Consider the following 16,934-nt stretch of genomic DNA (forward strand, 5'->3'; position numbering starts at 1 on the left):
TGTAGGTAAATAAAAAAAAATCACAAAAAAAAATAAAAATAGATGAAAACCAAATATCTTTGTTTGAGTTCTTCTGAGAAAATATATTAATATTAATATTGCGAGTCGTTGAAAAAACTTGAAAACGAAACATATCATTTATACGAGCGAAAACAGTAAAATAACAAATAAAACAAAACTTCTGCTGATGCCTGATAAATCTGAGAGATATTTTAAATCCGACGTAGGATATTTTGCTTTCTTCAAGACTTTATTAACACTTAAATAAATCTCGAGACTTAATGCTATGAATAAAAATTTAAGTAAATTTAATGCTCTTTTATTTATTTGAATATCCATATATAATACAAGAATCTCTGAAAATTTATTCTAATGCGACATTTATATTTTCATTTTTTTTTTTGTCTGAAAATGATCAGTGAGCAAGTAAGTCCTTCCTTTATGTGAGTCTGCAGCAGCGCAAGAACCAAAAGTGCAATTTAACAGAATGTTCTAATCTATCCTAAATATAAGAGCACTTCCCACATCGTCAGAGATTTAAAAGTTAAAATCTATTTGTCTATCAGATCCAACAGTTTGAATTTATATGTTTTATGTTTACATTATATTAATATTTATATTTATTTTCTACACTGACCCTAGTCAGAATCATCAAATCTAATATTTTTGTGGTATGTAGATTCTTCAAAACCATTAATTCTTTCAAACCCTTTTTAAATACACAGCACCGAAATTGTCATATATGTATGTCAATGTAAGTCAATGATATTTTATCATAATGGACATTAATGCAAGTGGTTTTTGATAACTTTTGAAAATCATAATTGTAGGTATAACATGCCTCCAAAATCTTTGCTATGTATTAGTATTAGATTATGGTACTTATTTTTACAGTCTCTTACATCTTAAAATTTATTCGAGACATACTTTTTATAGAAGCTTCAAGATAAGTATCAAATACATCTTTCTTTTATCATGGTAATTAAAAATGTATATTTGGGATACGTAAATAAACATAAATTGGACATTGGTAAAAAGTAAATTACTTTAAAGAAGACATAAAAATATTTTAAACTTTTGTCCTTAGTAATAATAAAATTTTTGATCAATGATATTTTTAAAAAAAACTGTCGAAGAACGAGAAAAAAATAATAAAATAGAAGAAAATGAAACGTAAAAGTCTCAACACTCATTCAATCAGTATCCGAGTCCTATGTGACATAATTTAATTATAAAGTGTGGTAATTTCTGTCTGTCCGGGCCTTGTAAAACTTAAATACAAGCCCACCAATGAAAGCTAATCCGATCGACATGATCATACCTCCGATGAATGACAAGAAACTGAATTGTGGACACTTGTGTGATGGCTTTGGAGCTTCTGTTGTAGTGCTGGGACTGGTTGTCGTCGATGGAACAGGTGTAGTGGTTGGTCTGCATGTCATAAAGAAATAAAATTATCTTTACTCCCCGCAGATTTAATGTAGAATAATTATTGAAAAACTTACACTGATGTTGTTGGCGTAGTAGGTTTTGTTGTTGTTGTTGTTGTCGTCGTCGTCGTCGTCGTCGTGGTATTTGGTGGACTAGTTGGCGTTGTTGTTGTTACTGTTGTTGTAGGAATTGTTGTATTTGGACTCGTTGAAGTTGGTCTAGAAAATAAGAACTTGCTAAATCTGCAATAATTTAAAAAGAAGTTTCGTTCAACTTACATCTCGGTGGTAGTCACCGTGGTGGTATTTGGACTGCATTACAAATTAAAATTAAAAAAAAAAAATATAAAGCCATTTACTATTTTAAAATAATTTCAATACTTACACAATAGCGGTTGTGGTTGTTGTGGTATTGTCTAAAAAGAAAAGGAAAAATATGAATTAAAGGAAAACGGTAAAATCTAATTGAGATGAGTCACAGGAAAGAGACCTTTAATAAAGACAATGACGAATAAAAATTGTTTAAGATTTTTTAGCTTTTCCTTACCTTTTTCGCCAACACTATCAACACAATGACCAACAGACAATAAGAGTGTTGTAACAAACAGTGTTAAAAGCTGCATTTTCATCTTTTTATTCGGTAAATTGCCTTTTTTTAGTTTGTTGTTTCTACTCAGATATTTTGGTGAGTTCTGCTCAAACCCAGTCGGCATCATGAGCTTTCCAAATACTACACAACATACGCATTTCTGTGTAGTCCAGAGACGAAAAATTAATGTCATCACACATTGCACATGTGTGAAAAACATACTTGAATACGGATATGTGGACGACCCCCGGAACACGGATAATAGTCAACAATGCTGAGTTTTATTTAAAAGGTTTCTAGAATTCTTCTATTTGGTTTGTTCGAATTTCCTTCAACATAAGAAATAAATGCGAAATGGCACTGTTACCCCCGGATCCCGTTTTCACGTTCAATCAACGAATCGGCCCTGTGAATTCTTTATGCTTTCACCACCATGAACGGCTTTTCGCAGGAACCCAAAAAGGTCAAGTTTATTTGTTTGACCTACAGGTAAATAAAAATAAATTTTTTTGATAAAATAAACAAAGCTACATAATCTGCTTTCGTACTTTCAGACAAATAGGTCAACTTTCAATATGACAATTGGCGAAAATCCTTTGCTTTCGATTCGTCATTCAGAAGATTATTTATTTTCGATGGAGAAAGGAGGAACATTCAAGCAGAACCAACTAACGAATTCGGGCTACAAGCTGGCAAATGAAATCCAACAGGAACACACTGGTTTTTGTGGGTTTGATTGTAGTAGTGAAGATAATATAATCTTAGCTCCGAAGGACGAGAACTGCATCAGTGTCTTATCGCTGGACACTTTGAAGGAAATTCACAAATTGACCGTTCCTCCAGACACTCAGACTGGCCCTATTTCGTGCGTAAAATACTTAAATATGCATTACGCGTTGGCTGCGTATTCGTGTGGCTACGTGATGCTGTGGGACTTGCGTAGCTATAAAATCCTAGCTGAAGAGCGCTTCAACGATTGTATAACATCGATTGATTATGATCTCGTGACAAATCGTGGCATTATTGGCAGTGCATGTGATAAAATTGAACTTTTCTCATTTAACACAACAGATGCTAAAATATCGAAAAAGGCTGATTTACAAATTAAGAATCCAGGGGTTAATTGTGTAAAGATACGAAAGGACTTGAAGGTGTTTGTGTCCGGCGGATTCGATGGTCGTCTAAGAGTTTTCTCGTGGAAAAGCAAACGTTTGCTCACTGTCTTGTCGGAACACAAAGGAAATCTAATGGATATTGCTTTTTCCGATGGACCCGTATCCTTTTGGAAGGCAAACATTATGGCAGCAAGTGGAAGTGATGGGAAAATAACTTTGTGGGACATTTACAATTAATGTTGGCTCACAGGTCAAAGCATTACTTAGTTTTTGTTAAAACTGCATTTGCCTAATAAGTTGTTTTAAAATAAAAAATATATATATTTTGCTACTATAAACTAAAAAAGTAAACAATCATTGTTATCAATATTTATTTTTTTATTCGTATTGGTGAGAAAATGATTTTTTTTTTCAATATAAATAAATACCATCTACACGGATTATTACTGCGCATGATGTATTTCTGTCAAAACACACTGTTTACTTTAAACACAAAAAAAAAATAAGTGAAGCCATAGATAAGCAACAAGAGCAACAACAATTTCAAAAAGATTTATTTTAGTTTTTCTAACAAACATGGATGGACTTTTTGTATTCGATGGGTCTAATGATTTAATATTGGACAAATTAAATAACGAAATCAAAGAAAAGCTCTTAGAGTTGGCTCAGAAACAAGGACTTTTACAGGAGGTTTGCAGACTTATGATTTCAAAATACAACTTTTACGTATTTCATTACTTTTTGCAGACAAGCAATATTGGAGACATTGATAACAATGTGATGATGCAAATATTTAGTCCTTTAATTACAAGTCAGAAAATAATGTTCTGCCAATTTGACAATTCCTACTCATCCATTCAATGTGAAAAAAATTTTACAATTGTTTTAGAGGATGCAAGTATTTTTTTTTCTTATCATTAAATGTTATTTGTTTAATTTCTTAAAACTATATTTTGTAGTATTTGGGATATCTTTTCATAAAGGCAGGAAGTGAAAACTTGGATTTTCTTCAAAAGTCTTTAAAAATATTTATTTCTTGCGTCAAACATGTCTGTGGACCAAACGTTCATTTGTAAGTAAAGAAGATAAAAAAAAATAGGATAACTACCTAAAAAAGTGGTATTTTTTTTATTAATTTAGATTAAAAGCTGATATAGAACGTAGAGTCTTAGTGAATAATTTGTATGATTGTTGGTTTGATTTGTACTTGACAAAACAATCATTTCTGGTTGAGGCAGTTGAACAGTTGTTGGTGAATGCTGAGGTGAAAGCTAAGGCGTTTCAAGGTCTTCGTCACATGGAAAAACTCAAGGAGGAATATCAGAAAAGTCATGGACTTATTTTTGTGAATGACAAATTATTGACTCTGTACTCAAGTACCCAGGCACAAGTCCTTTCAGCTGCCGATTTAATTTTCCTTAACATCTTCGCACATACAGTCATGAAAAGTGATGCGTCTTCCAATGCCATACATTCAAGTCTTTTATTTTTGGAGGGGGTATCAAAGGACAAACAAAGTGGATGCATTCCGAATATTGTACACGTTACAAACATTTTCGAAAACATCGTTCTGGTTCTTCTCATAGAACACCCTAACTTAGGAATCACCAATAATTTGTTTGATGTCTTTTTTGCTGTTCAAAAAAATAGAAATAACCAAAGTCAGGGAGATGTAGAGAATATAAAACAATCCTATGAAACGATGGATCTCCATATAAGAAGTGTCCAAGAATCATTTAAAAAATTAAAAAGCAACAACACAGATTTAGAGGAAAATATCAAAGTATTTGGAGTCAAGTGGGACATAATGAAAAAGAGTTATTTGGAATATTTCAAAACAAAGTCACGGAACGCTTTGTTGAAAATTGAGTCTAATCTTCCAAAAATTAATGATTCACTCAAAGAATTATTTAGTGTAAGTATTTAGTATAATTACGACATGTCATTTATTTTGAGCCTTTAACATTCCTTTTTAGCTGGTAACGTTTCAAAGTTCTAATACGTCACTTGGAATTGCACAAACTACCGAGATAAGTCACATAGTTCAAGAGTGTCTTGCAAGTTTCCAGGAGTTTATTACGGTCAAATCAACGACAAATTTTTCCATTGCTTCATATTTGGAGGAATTTCCAGGTTTAGTGCACTTTATACACGTAGATAGATCCGCAAACAGACATCGTGTTACGGCGCCCAATATAGAAATAACAGCTGACGATAACGTGATTAATCTACGAAGGAAGGTATGGTCAATGGTAGAATTTTCGAGACAATATCTGGACAAAGGTCATTTGAATATGATGTGGAAAGACGTTGCTTTTAATTACACATACTTCATGTGGTTCGAGGACCAAAATGGAATGCCAGTGAAACCGAAAAGTATCCCAAACTTGTCTTTGGTTAGTGTGAAGCCTCAATTTAATGTGGGCCTTCTGGCTGGAGACTATTACGAGTAAGATTTTAGTTTTTTTTTTATTTATTTCATTTCAACGAATAATTTATTTCTCTCTCTATTTTGAAATAGACGATTCATTGAAGCATGTTTTCCTAAAACAAATCCCAATAAGATCAAGTGCTATGAGCTGTATTGTGTGCATTTAGGATTAGTTACGAGCTTGGTTGTTTTGGAGCATTGTCGGAGACTGGCCGCAACAATTAATGACATAGTTGGTACAAAAAAGTCGTTTGATCTCTTGTAATACATGCTCCTCTCAAAAATTAAAAAAACTGCCAGAGAGACATGTTATGGTTTGTATTTAAAATAAAATGAAAACTCATGATGTAAAAAAAAACTCTCGCGTTTTCCACCAAGGCGAAAATAGATCTTGTGACAGTCTTTATTCGACGGTAGTAGACGTTACTTGCGAAGTTGTTTTTTAATTATTTTTTTTTACTTACAATATATACAGTTTATGTAACCGTAGATTACAAATAATAATGGTTTAATATTATTCATTAAGTGCTATTTAATCATACATTTGTACGAAAAATATATAAAATTCACAAATAAATTACAAAAATTAAGTCAGTGACGTTTAATCACATTTTACATTGCAAGTGAAAAAATTTAATTGGGAATATCAGACAGAAAAAAGAGAGGTTGCAATAAACTTCCCTACCATAAAACAAGTTAAAGGGCTTATGATCTAAAAACAAGTTAGAGAAAATGTCAGAGTTAAATGTTCCTGAAGAGGTAAGGAAAAAAACATAAAGAGAACAATTATTATGTAATGCCTTTTCCGACTTATTTTATTCATTGGGAAGATATTTTAGTACACGTCGTTGTACCTTCATTTCCATTGATCGATTGGTTTTTGTTCAAGTCGTTAGAATCTAGAAAGTAAATTATTCTTTTACCCAGTACACTTCTTATTACACTCTTTGAGAGAGCTGCAATCATTTTATGACTAAACAAAATATGCTCTAATTATTAGAATTTATCGCATTTATAAATATATGATCCAACATAAGAGCGAATAAAAAACAATCTCTGGGAATTTACTATTGTATCCTTTGACGAAATCATTACTTATGATTAAAAATTATTCATGTTATCAATCATTTTCGATTATTCGCGATAAATTAACCTCAATTAATTTGTTGCTCGTAAATACAGATTTTGCAATATTTCATTTTCAAACAAAGTTCAAAGATCAAACCAAATTCATTCATGTCTCCTTATATATTATATACCCAACACACACCACTACGATTCCTCCAACTGTCATCACGAGAAATAACAAAATAAACATTTATTATATATTATATCTAAATAATAGTAATGTGAATCATTCTTTGACGTCACAATTTGGGGGTGTGTCGTATGCGCAGGTCTTGCAAGGAAAATACAACCAGTCCGAATTTCGCTGATCGACCTCGAAAATGATCGACTTTGTCCTATCAAGTAAATAATCCAAGTCTCATTAATTAAGGTTCTTTAATTCAAAGAAAAATGGAACATTAAAAATAACTATAACAGCTTAAAAACGTTTTAGAAAAAAAAAGTGTCTTCAACTCTTCAGTGGTGGGGACTAAGAAAGGTTTTTGAGTCCTTTAAAAAATAAAAAAAAACTTAATTTGAAAGAGCTCTAGCTGCGCTCTTATCAGTCAAAGAAGGGACAAACTATGACTATTGTATCACGACTCTCGTACATATACATATAAAAATTATCGAAAATTAATTTGTGTTTGTAGGTTTCAGTAGCGTAGTTTCATGAAAATTCCCGAAAGGTTGGGCATACACCAGAGCAAAAGTCTTTTAAAAATAAATAAAAAAAAATCTGAAAAATCATTTATTTCTCGCAAATTCAAAATTCGTTGGGAAACATTAGGTTCTTGTGTATCCCCATGCGCTACGCACCACTGTACTTATATACTTATACAAATACATAACACACACGGTCACCTTCAAGTTCCTCAGTTTAATTTCCAGTTGTAAAAGCCATTCAGTCATATAATACCTATCACTTGCACAAGTTAACAATAAAATTATTATTAATTTCTACAAGATAAGTTTCAATATCAACAGAAAATGATGATAATATATTGTATTGTCATTAAATAATTTTTTTTAAAAATATTTGAAAGACAGATAGTGAAAGAAAAACATTCTGTAACCTCCGTCAAAAAAGAACAAACAAAGAACAGAACAATATTATTTGGATAAATAAAAATTTGGAAGAAGGCCAGCTAAAAAAAACTTTTTGAAAAATATAATTCTATGTACTTGTGAAAGAAAAGTGAAATTGTACAAAAATAAAAATGGGTGATTTAATGAAACCTTTTATGAACATGAAAATTCAAAGTACCGAGTACAAAGTTTCGGATGAGGTAAGAAAAATTGATTGATGATTACATCACACAAATTCAACTTTCGATTGCACTTCAAAATACATAATAAGGCATAAATGACAACCACAATTAGGATATTAACAAGTACATGTAATGATTTTTTGGGTGATTATTCTCATAAAAATTTCATATTTTGTTATATTTTTATATTTATTTATATATACTTCAAAATACACATCGATATAGCACGTGACCTAATGCACATGTGCTGTAATATACAAGAATAGAAAGTCGAAAAAAATTTTTTTTTTATATACGGCTATCATCGATTTTTCTATCTAACTCATAGAAGAATAAAAAATAAAAGCAAATTAATGTCAAAAACTTGCGGAAAATAATCGATAATTCTTAATTATATACTTTGTCCTATTCCATTCTATTTCGTCCTCTATTTGTTTCCTTCCTGAATCAGAAATTATCTCGTGAAACCTATAGTTTATTATAAAAGTTGCGTAGGATTTCTTACACAAGCACACATATTTTACATGTATTATTTTTAAAACTTGTTTCAAACATTGTTTATCATACATATGTATTTATATTCACACAATAGTCGAGCCCCTTTCATAATCCAATGGGGCTCGCTTCTTCTTACCTGTGTATATTTATTAGCTACACGTATCTATAAATTTTTCTGAAAGGGTGACAGACCTTCTTAAACATTTAAGTAATCATTTTAAAATAAATTACACGTTTTTAACGCCATTTGATTTTTATTTGCATTTCATACCGTTTTATATACCTTGTAATTACATTTAATGGAATAGAACATGATCATTTATTTTTGAATGTTGTGAAATACATTGAAATACCTTAAAATTAATATACATTTATCTATCAATAATACTAGTAGTTATTTCTGAAAATTTTTATTAATTAATATTTTATTATAATGTTTTCTATCTGATAAGGTAGCTAAAAAAACGAAAAAGTCTACGAAAACAACTATTGTTTGCTCTTTGTCACAATATAATTTAATTTGATTGCGCGATAAGCATGATAAGGATTTACTTAAAGTAAAAAAAAAATTTCTCAAGTCTTTCTAAACAAAATAAAATTATATATGGATTTGTTATGACTTGCGAACGAAAAAGTACATATTTACAATAGTTAATGTACTTATTTATTATCTTCTTTTTAATACATACTTAGTCTATTATTATTTAGATAATATCTTATTGCGATTGGATGTGTGAAAAAAATATCATGTTTTCCTTTAATTTATAATGATTAATAATTTTGTTAGATATATTATCAATAAGTAATAATGTCTCGTAAGTTTAGCATGGCATTGGCAATAATTTGATGACGCATAGAGGTCAAATAATTTACTTTTAATATTGACTTAAATTAAAGTTGAATATATGATAAAATAATCAATTTCTTTCCATTTCAGATCAAACAAAAATGCGAGGAGTTAATATTAACAGATGAAAAAATGAAAAAGCTCATGGAGAAATTTCTCCATGAAATTGAAAGAGGCTTATCAAAGAAAACACACCCAGAAGCCGATATTAAATGTTTCGTTACGTATGTTCAAGATCTCCCCAATGGAACAGGTAAGTTTAACTGTGGAAACATTTTGATCATTCTAAATGAACCATTGAATTTTACAGAACGAGGAAAGTTTCTTGCTTTGGATTTAGGTGGAACCAACTTTCGAGTTTTATTGATTCACCTAAAAGGAGAACATGATTTTGAAATGCAATCAAAAATTTACGCCATACCTCAGAGTATTATGCTTGGAAGTGGACAACAATTGTTTGATCACATAGCAGAATGCTTATCCAATTTCATGAAAGTAAGAACATTAAAAATTTTAAAGTTTTAATCTCTATTTTTTTTTTGTTTGTTACAGGAACACGAAGTGTACAACGAACGTTTGCCATTGGGTTTCACATTTTCTTTTCCTCTTAGACAGTTGGGTCTCACAAAAGGATTACTAGTTCGATGGACAAAAGGATTCAACTGTGATGGTGTTGTAAATGAAGATGTAGTACAGTTATTGAAAGATGCAATTGCACGGCGGGGTGTGAGTATTTTTTAAAATGCCTCTTGAGTATTAATTTTTCTAAGTGTACAGTCCAAATAAATCAGGATTTTATATAAATATATTGGAAAACTACAAGAACAATTATGATTCCTTCAGTATTTTAATTAAAATTTCAAAATTTACAATGATTAGGATGTAGAAATAGCAGTGATGGCAATTTTAAATGATTCAACCGGGACATTAATGTCATGTGCACATAAGAAACATAATTGTAAAATTGGTATTATTATTGGTAAGAAGCTAAATTTTAAAACAAATAGTACATGTTCCATTTTAAGTTTGATTGGCTACTAAAAATTTATTCCGCTTATATTTTTATTTTATTCCAATTGGTTTAATAGATAGATATCTGCACAACTTATTATTTTGCATATAGAACTCCAATCGATGTTTCATGTTCCTAATATGGCAAATTTATTTTATTTTGTAGATACATAGATTGATCTTTTCTTTTAAAAATGCTTCTACTTAGCAAATGTTTATCAAAAAAATTAACACTTGGCTTTACAAAACACTATTTCGAGCTAAAATTATAAACACAATAGCAAATTCTCTATAATCCTAATAACAATTTTCAAATATTGCACATACATTAATGACTTCTGACTGCAAAGACCTATCTATTTCTTGATAAGTTTTCGTATTGGTTTACATTTTCGAAATTCAGGCGAGAATATTATTTATAATAAATTTACCTTTTGTTATTTGGACTTTTTTTTTTAAAAAATTGTGGAAGTAAATACGCGACGATGTTACTTAAATAAATATAATAAATATATAGGATATTCAAATCGACGTTTGTGCCATTCTCAATGATACTACTGGTACTTTGATGTCGTGCGCCTGGAAAAATCACAACTGTAAGATTGGACTGATTGTTGGTAGGTCGATAGCATCAACGTTTCTTTTATATATTTGTAAATTCGTCCAAAATCTGGGTATTAATAAATACTACAAAATTGATCATCTCGTTTTGTCCCTCTTTAATAAATAATTGGTCCATTTGAAATAACTCGACAAAATTGCATTTTGTTCAAAAATTACACTATTAGGTATCAAACACTATATCATTGCATGCAAGAGAAAAAAAATAAATATATTTATTTTCTATACATTGGATGTTCTTTTACTTAATTTATGTGTTTTTTTCATAAACGTGATAAAAAATAAATTTCTTTAATTTTTTGACACATTTCAATTTTTCGTGTATATATTCATAAGTTTTCAAAGCAATTGTGTACATATATTTGTACAGAATGTTTGATTTTCCAAAAACGTTTGAGTAACAAAATTATTTTTTTTATCACTTTAGGAACTGGTAGCAATGCATGTTATGTTGAAAGAGTTTCAAACGCCGAAATGTTTGATGGACCTTCGAATGGGAAAGAACACGTTTTAATAAACACTGAATGGGGAGCGTTTGGAGACAACGGTGCATTAGATTTCATCCGAACTCAATATGATCGAGAGATAGATGAGCATAGCATTAATCCAGGGAAACAATTGTAAGTTTTTGAGATGTTTTACGTAAGATACATAATTTTTAAAGCTTTGCTTTATTATTAGACAAGAAAAAATGATTTCTGGCATGTACATGGGAGAATTGGCTCGCCTGGTTATGGTACGCTTTACACAAGAAGGACTTCTTTTCGGTGGCCAAGGTTCTGATGTTTTATTCAAGAGAGGACAGTTCTTTACAAAATACGTGTCAGAGATAGAAACCGATAAGCCCGGCCAATATAGTTATTGTATGGATGTCTTAGAGGAAATTGGATTAGAACATGCTACTCCACAGGACTGTGCAAATGTAAGATACATTTGTGAACGTGTTTCAAGTCGTGCTGCTCATTTAGTTTCAGCTGGAATTGCCTCTTTAATCAACAAAATGGATGAAAAGAGTGTTACAGTAAGTCATTTTATCCTTTGGAATACAGTGAATTCAGTTTAACGTTCCAATTTTTTTCAAAAGGTCGGAGTTGATGGCTCAGTATACCGCTTCCATCCTAAATTCCATGATTTGATGGTTAATAAAATTCGTCAGTTTGTCAAGCCTGATATTCAATTTGATTTGATGTTATCAGAGGACGGATCGGGTCGCGGTGCAGCTTTAGTTGCTGCCGTAGCATGTCGGGAGGACCCCCGTTAAACAGTCACAACACAAAAAGCCTGTTACAATTATGCTAATAATCCTGTTAATATATATATATTTTTATCAACGTTACATATTTATAAAGTGATTGATTAATGTTAGTGGCATTCTCAAGTATTCAAACTAGTTGATTGATCACAAAAAGAACTTTTTTTCAATCTTCTTATCATTTTTTGGTTCTTAAAAAAACGAATTCTGATCAAAACGAATTTCCTTTATTTTGATTTTATTATTTATAAATTATGTATACAAATTGCAATGAAATAAAGTACACACTCTATTATATACATGTTTTTATAAAATAAAAAAAGAAAATGTTTTAGAATAATGCATAAAAATGTAAGCAGTTATCTATGCCATACAAAAAAGAAAAAAATATTGTGTAAAAAATGAGTTCGTGCTCATGTTTATTAACTCTAACTTGTAATGAAATTACAAATATTTGTTTATATATTGCAAGATGAAACAAATTTCTTGATGTTTGATTCAGCTTTTTCAACTAAATAATTTATTTATGAGTATGAAGTAGTTTACACAAAATAACAAGAAAATTCAAAATAAGTCATTTTGTTAGATAATTTCAACTTAGGAAACAGTGATAAATAGTTGAAAATTTAATTTATGTAAGAAATTTATTGTAAAGTTAATGTAGCTTAAAAAGTATATGAATAAAGAAATATATAATATTCAGTTAACTTTTTTTTTTCGTCAACTGTCGTATATTGATAAAAAGAGATAAGCAAACGTTTGGTCCAATTTCTTTAGATTCTTCGTAAAGGCTTTTGAACTCTTGTTTGATTCAGTTTATACAAAGGAATCCATTATGTCCCGTGATCTTTAAAATATGTATTTGTTAAGCGCTTCAAAACCATCCTACATTTCACATAGATAATGATGATAATGAATCGCATCACAATTCCTCAAAGGAATCTATTGTACTTCATACTTTTGGAATCGTCTTTAATGCAGATCCTTTGTACTTTTTGAAGTATTTTTAGCCCATTTCATTTTGAGATGATTTTGTTTTGGTATACCGAAATGAGTTTTGTCTGAAAAAATTCGTTTACTTGATTTACAAGCTAATGAGAAATCAACGTCCGCATTTCAATTGTTTATCAATTTAGTTCTACATTTAGACATCAGAGGGTTGCTTCTGTCATTCTGGTTCACTCAAATTCGTTTTTGTTTTGCACAAAAATTTAAATAAATATTAGGTACATATTAACACATATTGGTCAATTTCAATTTTATTTTTTATATTTATCTTAATATTGTTGATAGAAAGATTCATTTGGCAATGGACGATAATCCTTTAGCAGGTTAATAGAATAATTTATCAACATGAGACCAAATTTTATTTAATTTCCAAAATGTTTTTGCAGGCACAGCTCATTTGTTGGACGAAATTGACAAAAAACTGATGATTCTCTTGCGAGACGGTCGTACTCTGATAGGTTACTTAAGAAGCTGTGATCAGTTTGCTAATTTAGTGCTTCACAATACGATTGAAAGAATTCACGTCGATCAAGAATACGGAGATATTCCGAGGTAACGTCGGAAATGCTTGCTTCCAATTGTTTTATAGAAAACTTTTTGTATTTCCAGAGGTACGATGATCATAAGAGGTGAAAATGTAGTGTTGCTTGGGGAGATTGACAATGAGAAAGAATCAAAACTACCTTTGAAAGAAATCTCAGTCGAAGAAATTTTGGATGCTCAAAGGAGAGAACAAGAAACGAGGTATGAGAAAAACAAACTTATGAGTAAAGCTCTCAAGGAACGTGGACTAACGAGTTCTAGCACAAATGAACTGGTACAGGAAAATTTTAATATGTAAGCTTTTCCAAAGCATGTTTATTGAAAATTTCATGTGTGTTGTTTTTATCAACATCAAATATAATTAAATATAATTTTACAATTGGAAACATGTTTTAATAATGATATGCATATTTCCTTATCCATACATGTATGAGATCACCTCAGAGCTTATAACGATGTTTCGCCAACAAAACGTTTTGAACTTGGTTCTTTCAAAAGATGCTCATCGTTAATGGTGTCCATCGTTCTTTTTCTCGAAACAATAACCTCATCATTCGTTGGATCGTTACCATCGAGGCAAAACAACATAGTGTCACTCATTTGAGACTCGGATAAATCCTTTATGTCGTCAATAAAATCGTCAGGGTGGCTGGTAAATGACGCGTCATCATCCGGAATCTCGTCAGACAATTCAGTGATCACTACACTTCGGTTAAGTAAATACTCCTTAAATGTATTTGAAACAGATTCTTGCGTATCACAAGTAACGACTGTGGAAGGCACTCCATTATAATTTGTACAATCGTCTTGCACACTTGCATTATCGACTTCAGACTCTTCTAGTAAACTTTCAAACACATTAGACTTATTTTCGGAAGACAAAGATTCAATAGCAGTTATGGGTTTCCTAGAACGTGGAGTCATGATTTGCTCCTGTGAAAAGAGAAAAAATAGTTTTTAAATTTGTTTGGAATGAAAAATATTAGAGTTATTAAACCCAAGTAAAATGATAGATATGTACCTGCATAGATTTTGGCATTCGTTTAGTTGATTTAGTAATAGGTGACATAGATAGTCTTTTAGAAATCGAATACAAAGCAGGTGTGTTGTGAATTTCATCAAACTCGGTGTTAGTGGATTTAGAAGGAGAAAACATGCATTTAGGTTTATCAATTTCATCTTCTTCCTCTGAGATATCATTTCTTTCTGCACTAACAAGAATTTCACGATTTAACTCGGTCGTTGACGTACTTTTTAATACTTCATCTTTGCTTTCTACTAAATTATGAATGTCTCCAACACTTGCACTTCTCTCTTTAGATGGTGGTGTTTGGTCAAAGAGAGGATCATAGCTTTTATTCAAATGTGAATCAGATATTGATCTGGTGCTAATTTTTTGTGTTAAATGAAATTCATGCAAAATGGATTTGTGAACAGAGTCTGCAGAAAGAATTTCTACAGATTCGGGTGATTTATTCATCGATAAATTTGATTTCTCGGTACTCGTCAAGCGAGGAGTGTCAGAAAATAAAACTTTTGCTGTTTTCTTAGGAGTCTGGAAAATTAGTTAGATTATTAAATGTTAGCAACACCAGTTTCTAGTAACAGAGCTTTAGGTCGTGAGAAGTATTTCGTACCTGATTTGATGAGCTGCCACGTTTAGGTGTTTTTGATAAGAAATTTTTCTGGAATATATGTTTTTTGATCGAACTGCCCAAAGTTTTTGCTAACAAACCTGTGGAATGTTTTTCTCGTTGTCCATTTAAAAACTGCAACGGAGTCCCTGAAATTTCAATTTACATTGAATTTATCAAAATACAAAAAAAAAACATATTCTTACCCTTTCCATTTTCCTTATTGAACTTGTGAATCAGTTTTTTCTTTCGAGAGGACTCTGGAAGAGATACAATATATGCATACAAATTTGCTAGAGCTGTATCAGTTGTTTCGGTATCGTGAGCTTTTGCTGTTTTTTCTCGATCAATAAAGGTAAAAACCGTGTGTGCCGTTTTTTCTGACGTTACACTCTCGTTGAGAATTTGTTCGGGTGACATAGTTTTTCTTCTGTTTTTTTCAGCAAAATACGCTCTTATATCTGTAGCAAGTTTTTCCGGAATGTAAAAGACACTTTCTCCAGTTTTAATTATGAAGCTCACCACGCTATACATTGTTTTGGCCACTTTGTACAAAGCTTCTGAGCTGAGTTTCCGTGGACAAACCAAATGTGGCGTGAAAAGAGTTGAAAGGGATTCAGCAGTCATTTTGTTTTCTTGTTCATGCTCGATAGTTTTGTTTAATATCTTGACAACCAACTTTAAAAGGGCTCGATTCTCTTTGGGAATCAACAACATTAACAGTTGAAGTGAATTGAGAAGTCTACTCTCATGTATTTTGCAATCAGGTTTAGTATTGTAGATATCTATAAAATAAAATCAGAGTTCTTAAGCAAGTTTTACATACTAAAAACAAATTTTTCTCACCGGCTACTTGTTGAAAAGCAAAGAAATAATTCAAAGTTATTACTGGCTCGTCTAATTCTGCCAAAACGGTTTTTAAGACACTAGCACAATCATGTGCAGTATACGAGCAGTCTTCTATGGACAAATCTTCGTCTTCCGTGAGTTTTTTCAGCAAGGTTTGTTGTCGCGTTAAGCTTCCAGTTTTCCGAAATATTCCTTCCTGTGTTATGTCTAGAAATAAATAATTAAAAAAAAAACAACATATTGTCCAGGTAGAATAAAATCACAGCACTTACTGTCTTTCCTTTCCAAAAATATAACTAACTTTTGAATCTGGTTTATGATAGATTCAGATAGATTTGGTGTGACTTCCGATGATGTTGGGAAAGCTTTGCCGCTCTTCCACTGAAGCTTACTCCAAAGTTTTGATTTGGTCTTTTGATCGGAACCCGGTTCATTGTTTTCCAGTTCCAAATCAATCTCAAAGGAAAGGTGCATTCTACACAAAGTGAGGAACTGCCCATTATTCTCCACTTCTAGCTTTTGGGCGATACGTAAATTGGATTGGATCTGACTGTCATCCATTTCGTTCATCAGCTTCAAAAATCTTACGTCCAATTTTCAGTAGTCTCTTTATTCTTCGACGAAAAATTTCAAATTTTATTATTTTTAGCAGCAAACATTTGTGAAACCGTTGAGTTTGTGTCAATTTTGCGCGAATATCCGTTGGGAACATTTCAAAGACCTATGGC

The 16,934-nt window shown here is 31.1% G+C and overlaps 6 protein-coding genes across 10 annotated transcripts; 4 read left to right on the forward strand and 2 right to left on the reverse strand.

The window, feature by feature from the left end:
• Positions 1 to 229: 229 nt before the first annotated feature.
• Positions 230 to 2,141, reverse strand: LOC134834342 (integumentary mucin C.1-like). The gene is made up of 5 exons (XM_063848977.1): positions 1,978 to 2,141; positions 1,816 to 1,846; positions 1,710 to 1,742; positions 1,506 to 1,649; positions 230 to 1,431 (listed from the first exon to the last, which is right to left on the reverse strand). Exons 1-5 carry the CDS (start codon positions 2,057 to 2,059, stop codon positions 1,230 to 1,232), a joined length of 492 nt encoding a protein of 163 aa, XP_063705047.1. The 5' UTR covers positions 2,060 to 2,141; the 3' UTR covers positions 230 to 1,229.
• A 101-nt stretch (positions 2,142 to 2,242) lies between these two features.
• Positions 2,243 to 3,510, forward strand: LOC134838232 (guanine nucleotide-binding protein subunit beta-like protein 1). The gene is made up of 2 exons (XM_063853714.1): positions 2,243 to 2,508; positions 2,574 to 3,510. Exons 1-2 carry the CDS (start codon positions 2,374 to 2,376, stop codon positions 3,369 to 3,371), a joined length of 933 nt encoding a protein of 310 aa, XP_063709784.1. The 5' UTR covers positions 2,243 to 2,373; the 3' UTR covers positions 3,372 to 3,510.
• Positions 3,511 to 3,574: 64 nt separating this feature from the next.
• Positions 3,575 to 5,830, forward strand: LOC134838229 (BLOC-3 complex member HPS1). The gene is made up of 6 exons (XM_063853710.1): positions 3,575 to 3,824; positions 3,882 to 4,028; positions 4,094 to 4,206; positions 4,275 to 5,049; positions 5,111 to 5,583; positions 5,656 to 5,830. The coding sequence occupies exons 1-6, from the start codon at positions 3,711 to 3,713 to the stop codon at positions 5,828 to 5,830; spliced, it is 1,797 nt and encodes a 598-aa protein (XP_063709780.1). The 5' UTR covers positions 3,575 to 3,710.
• A 331-nt stretch (positions 5,831 to 6,161) lies between these two features.
• On the forward strand, positions 6,162 to 12,467 carry LOC134838230 (hexokinase type 2). Of its 3 annotated transcripts, none has more exons than XM_063853713.1 (8): positions 6,162 to 6,324; positions 9,379 to 9,541; positions 9,599 to 9,783; positions 9,841 to 10,014; positions 10,817 to 10,916; positions 11,348 to 11,540; positions 11,602 to 11,941; positions 12,005 to 12,467. In XM_063853713.1, the coding sequence occupies exons 1-8, from the start codon at positions 6,298 to 6,300 to the stop codon at positions 12,179 to 12,181; spliced, it is 1,359 nt and encodes a 452-aa protein (XP_063709783.1). In that variant the 5' UTR covers positions 6,162 to 6,297; the 3' UTR covers positions 12,182 to 12,467. The 3 variants fall into 3 exon arrangements, with proteins under 3 accessions (XP_063709783.1, XP_063709782.1, XP_063709781.1); XM_063853712.1 differs by lacking the exons at positions 6,162 to 6,324; positions 10,817 to 10,916 and adding exons at positions 7,572 to 7,961; positions 10,168 to 10,267; XM_063853711.1 differs by lacking the exon at positions 6,162 to 6,324 and adding an exon at positions 7,574 to 7,961.
• An 843-nt stretch (positions 12,468 to 13,310) lies between these two features.
• LOC134838233 (U6 snRNA-associated Sm-like protein LSm1) lies at positions 13,311 to 14,102 on the forward strand. Of its 3 annotated transcripts, none has more exons than XM_063853716.1 (4): positions 13,311 to 13,398; positions 13,466 to 13,503; positions 13,567 to 13,732; positions 13,790 to 14,102. In XM_063853716.1, the coding sequence occupies exons 2-4, from the start codon at positions 13,482 to 13,484 to the stop codon at positions 14,019 to 14,021; spliced, it is 420 nt and encodes a 139-aa protein (XP_063709786.1). In that variant the 5' UTR covers positions 13,311 to 13,398; positions 13,466 to 13,481; the 3' UTR covers positions 14,022 to 14,102. The 3 variants fall into 3 exon arrangements, with proteins under 3 accessions (XP_063709786.1, XP_063709788.1, XP_063709785.1); XM_063853718.1 differs by having other exon boundaries at positions 13,330 to 13,398; positions 13,470 to 13,503; XM_063853715.1 differs by having other exon boundaries at positions 13,349 to 13,503.
• Positions 14,019 to 16,872, reverse strand: LOC134838228 (rho GTPase-activating protein gacN). Its single transcript, XM_063853709.1, has 6 exons — positions 16,479 to 16,872; positions 16,204 to 16,413; positions 15,564 to 16,142; positions 15,361 to 15,506; positions 14,745 to 15,278; positions 14,019 to 14,656 (listed from the first exon to the last, which is right to left on the reverse strand). The coding sequence occupies exons 1-6, from the start codon at positions 16,774 to 16,776 to the stop codon at positions 14,171 to 14,173; spliced, it is 2,253 nt and encodes a 750-aa protein (XP_063709779.1). The 5' UTR covers positions 16,777 to 16,872; the 3' UTR covers positions 14,019 to 14,170.
• Positions 16,873 to 16,934: the final 62 nt, after the last annotated feature.

Source organism: Culicoides brevitarsis, chromosome 1 (assembly GCF_036172545.1).
Source record: "Culicoides brevitarsis isolate CSIRO-B50_1 chromosome 1, AGI_CSIRO_Cbre_v1, whole genome shotgun sequence".
Classification (NCBI taxonomy): domain Eukaryota; kingdom Metazoa; phylum Arthropoda; class Insecta; order Diptera; family Ceratopogonidae; genus Culicoides; species Culicoides brevitarsis.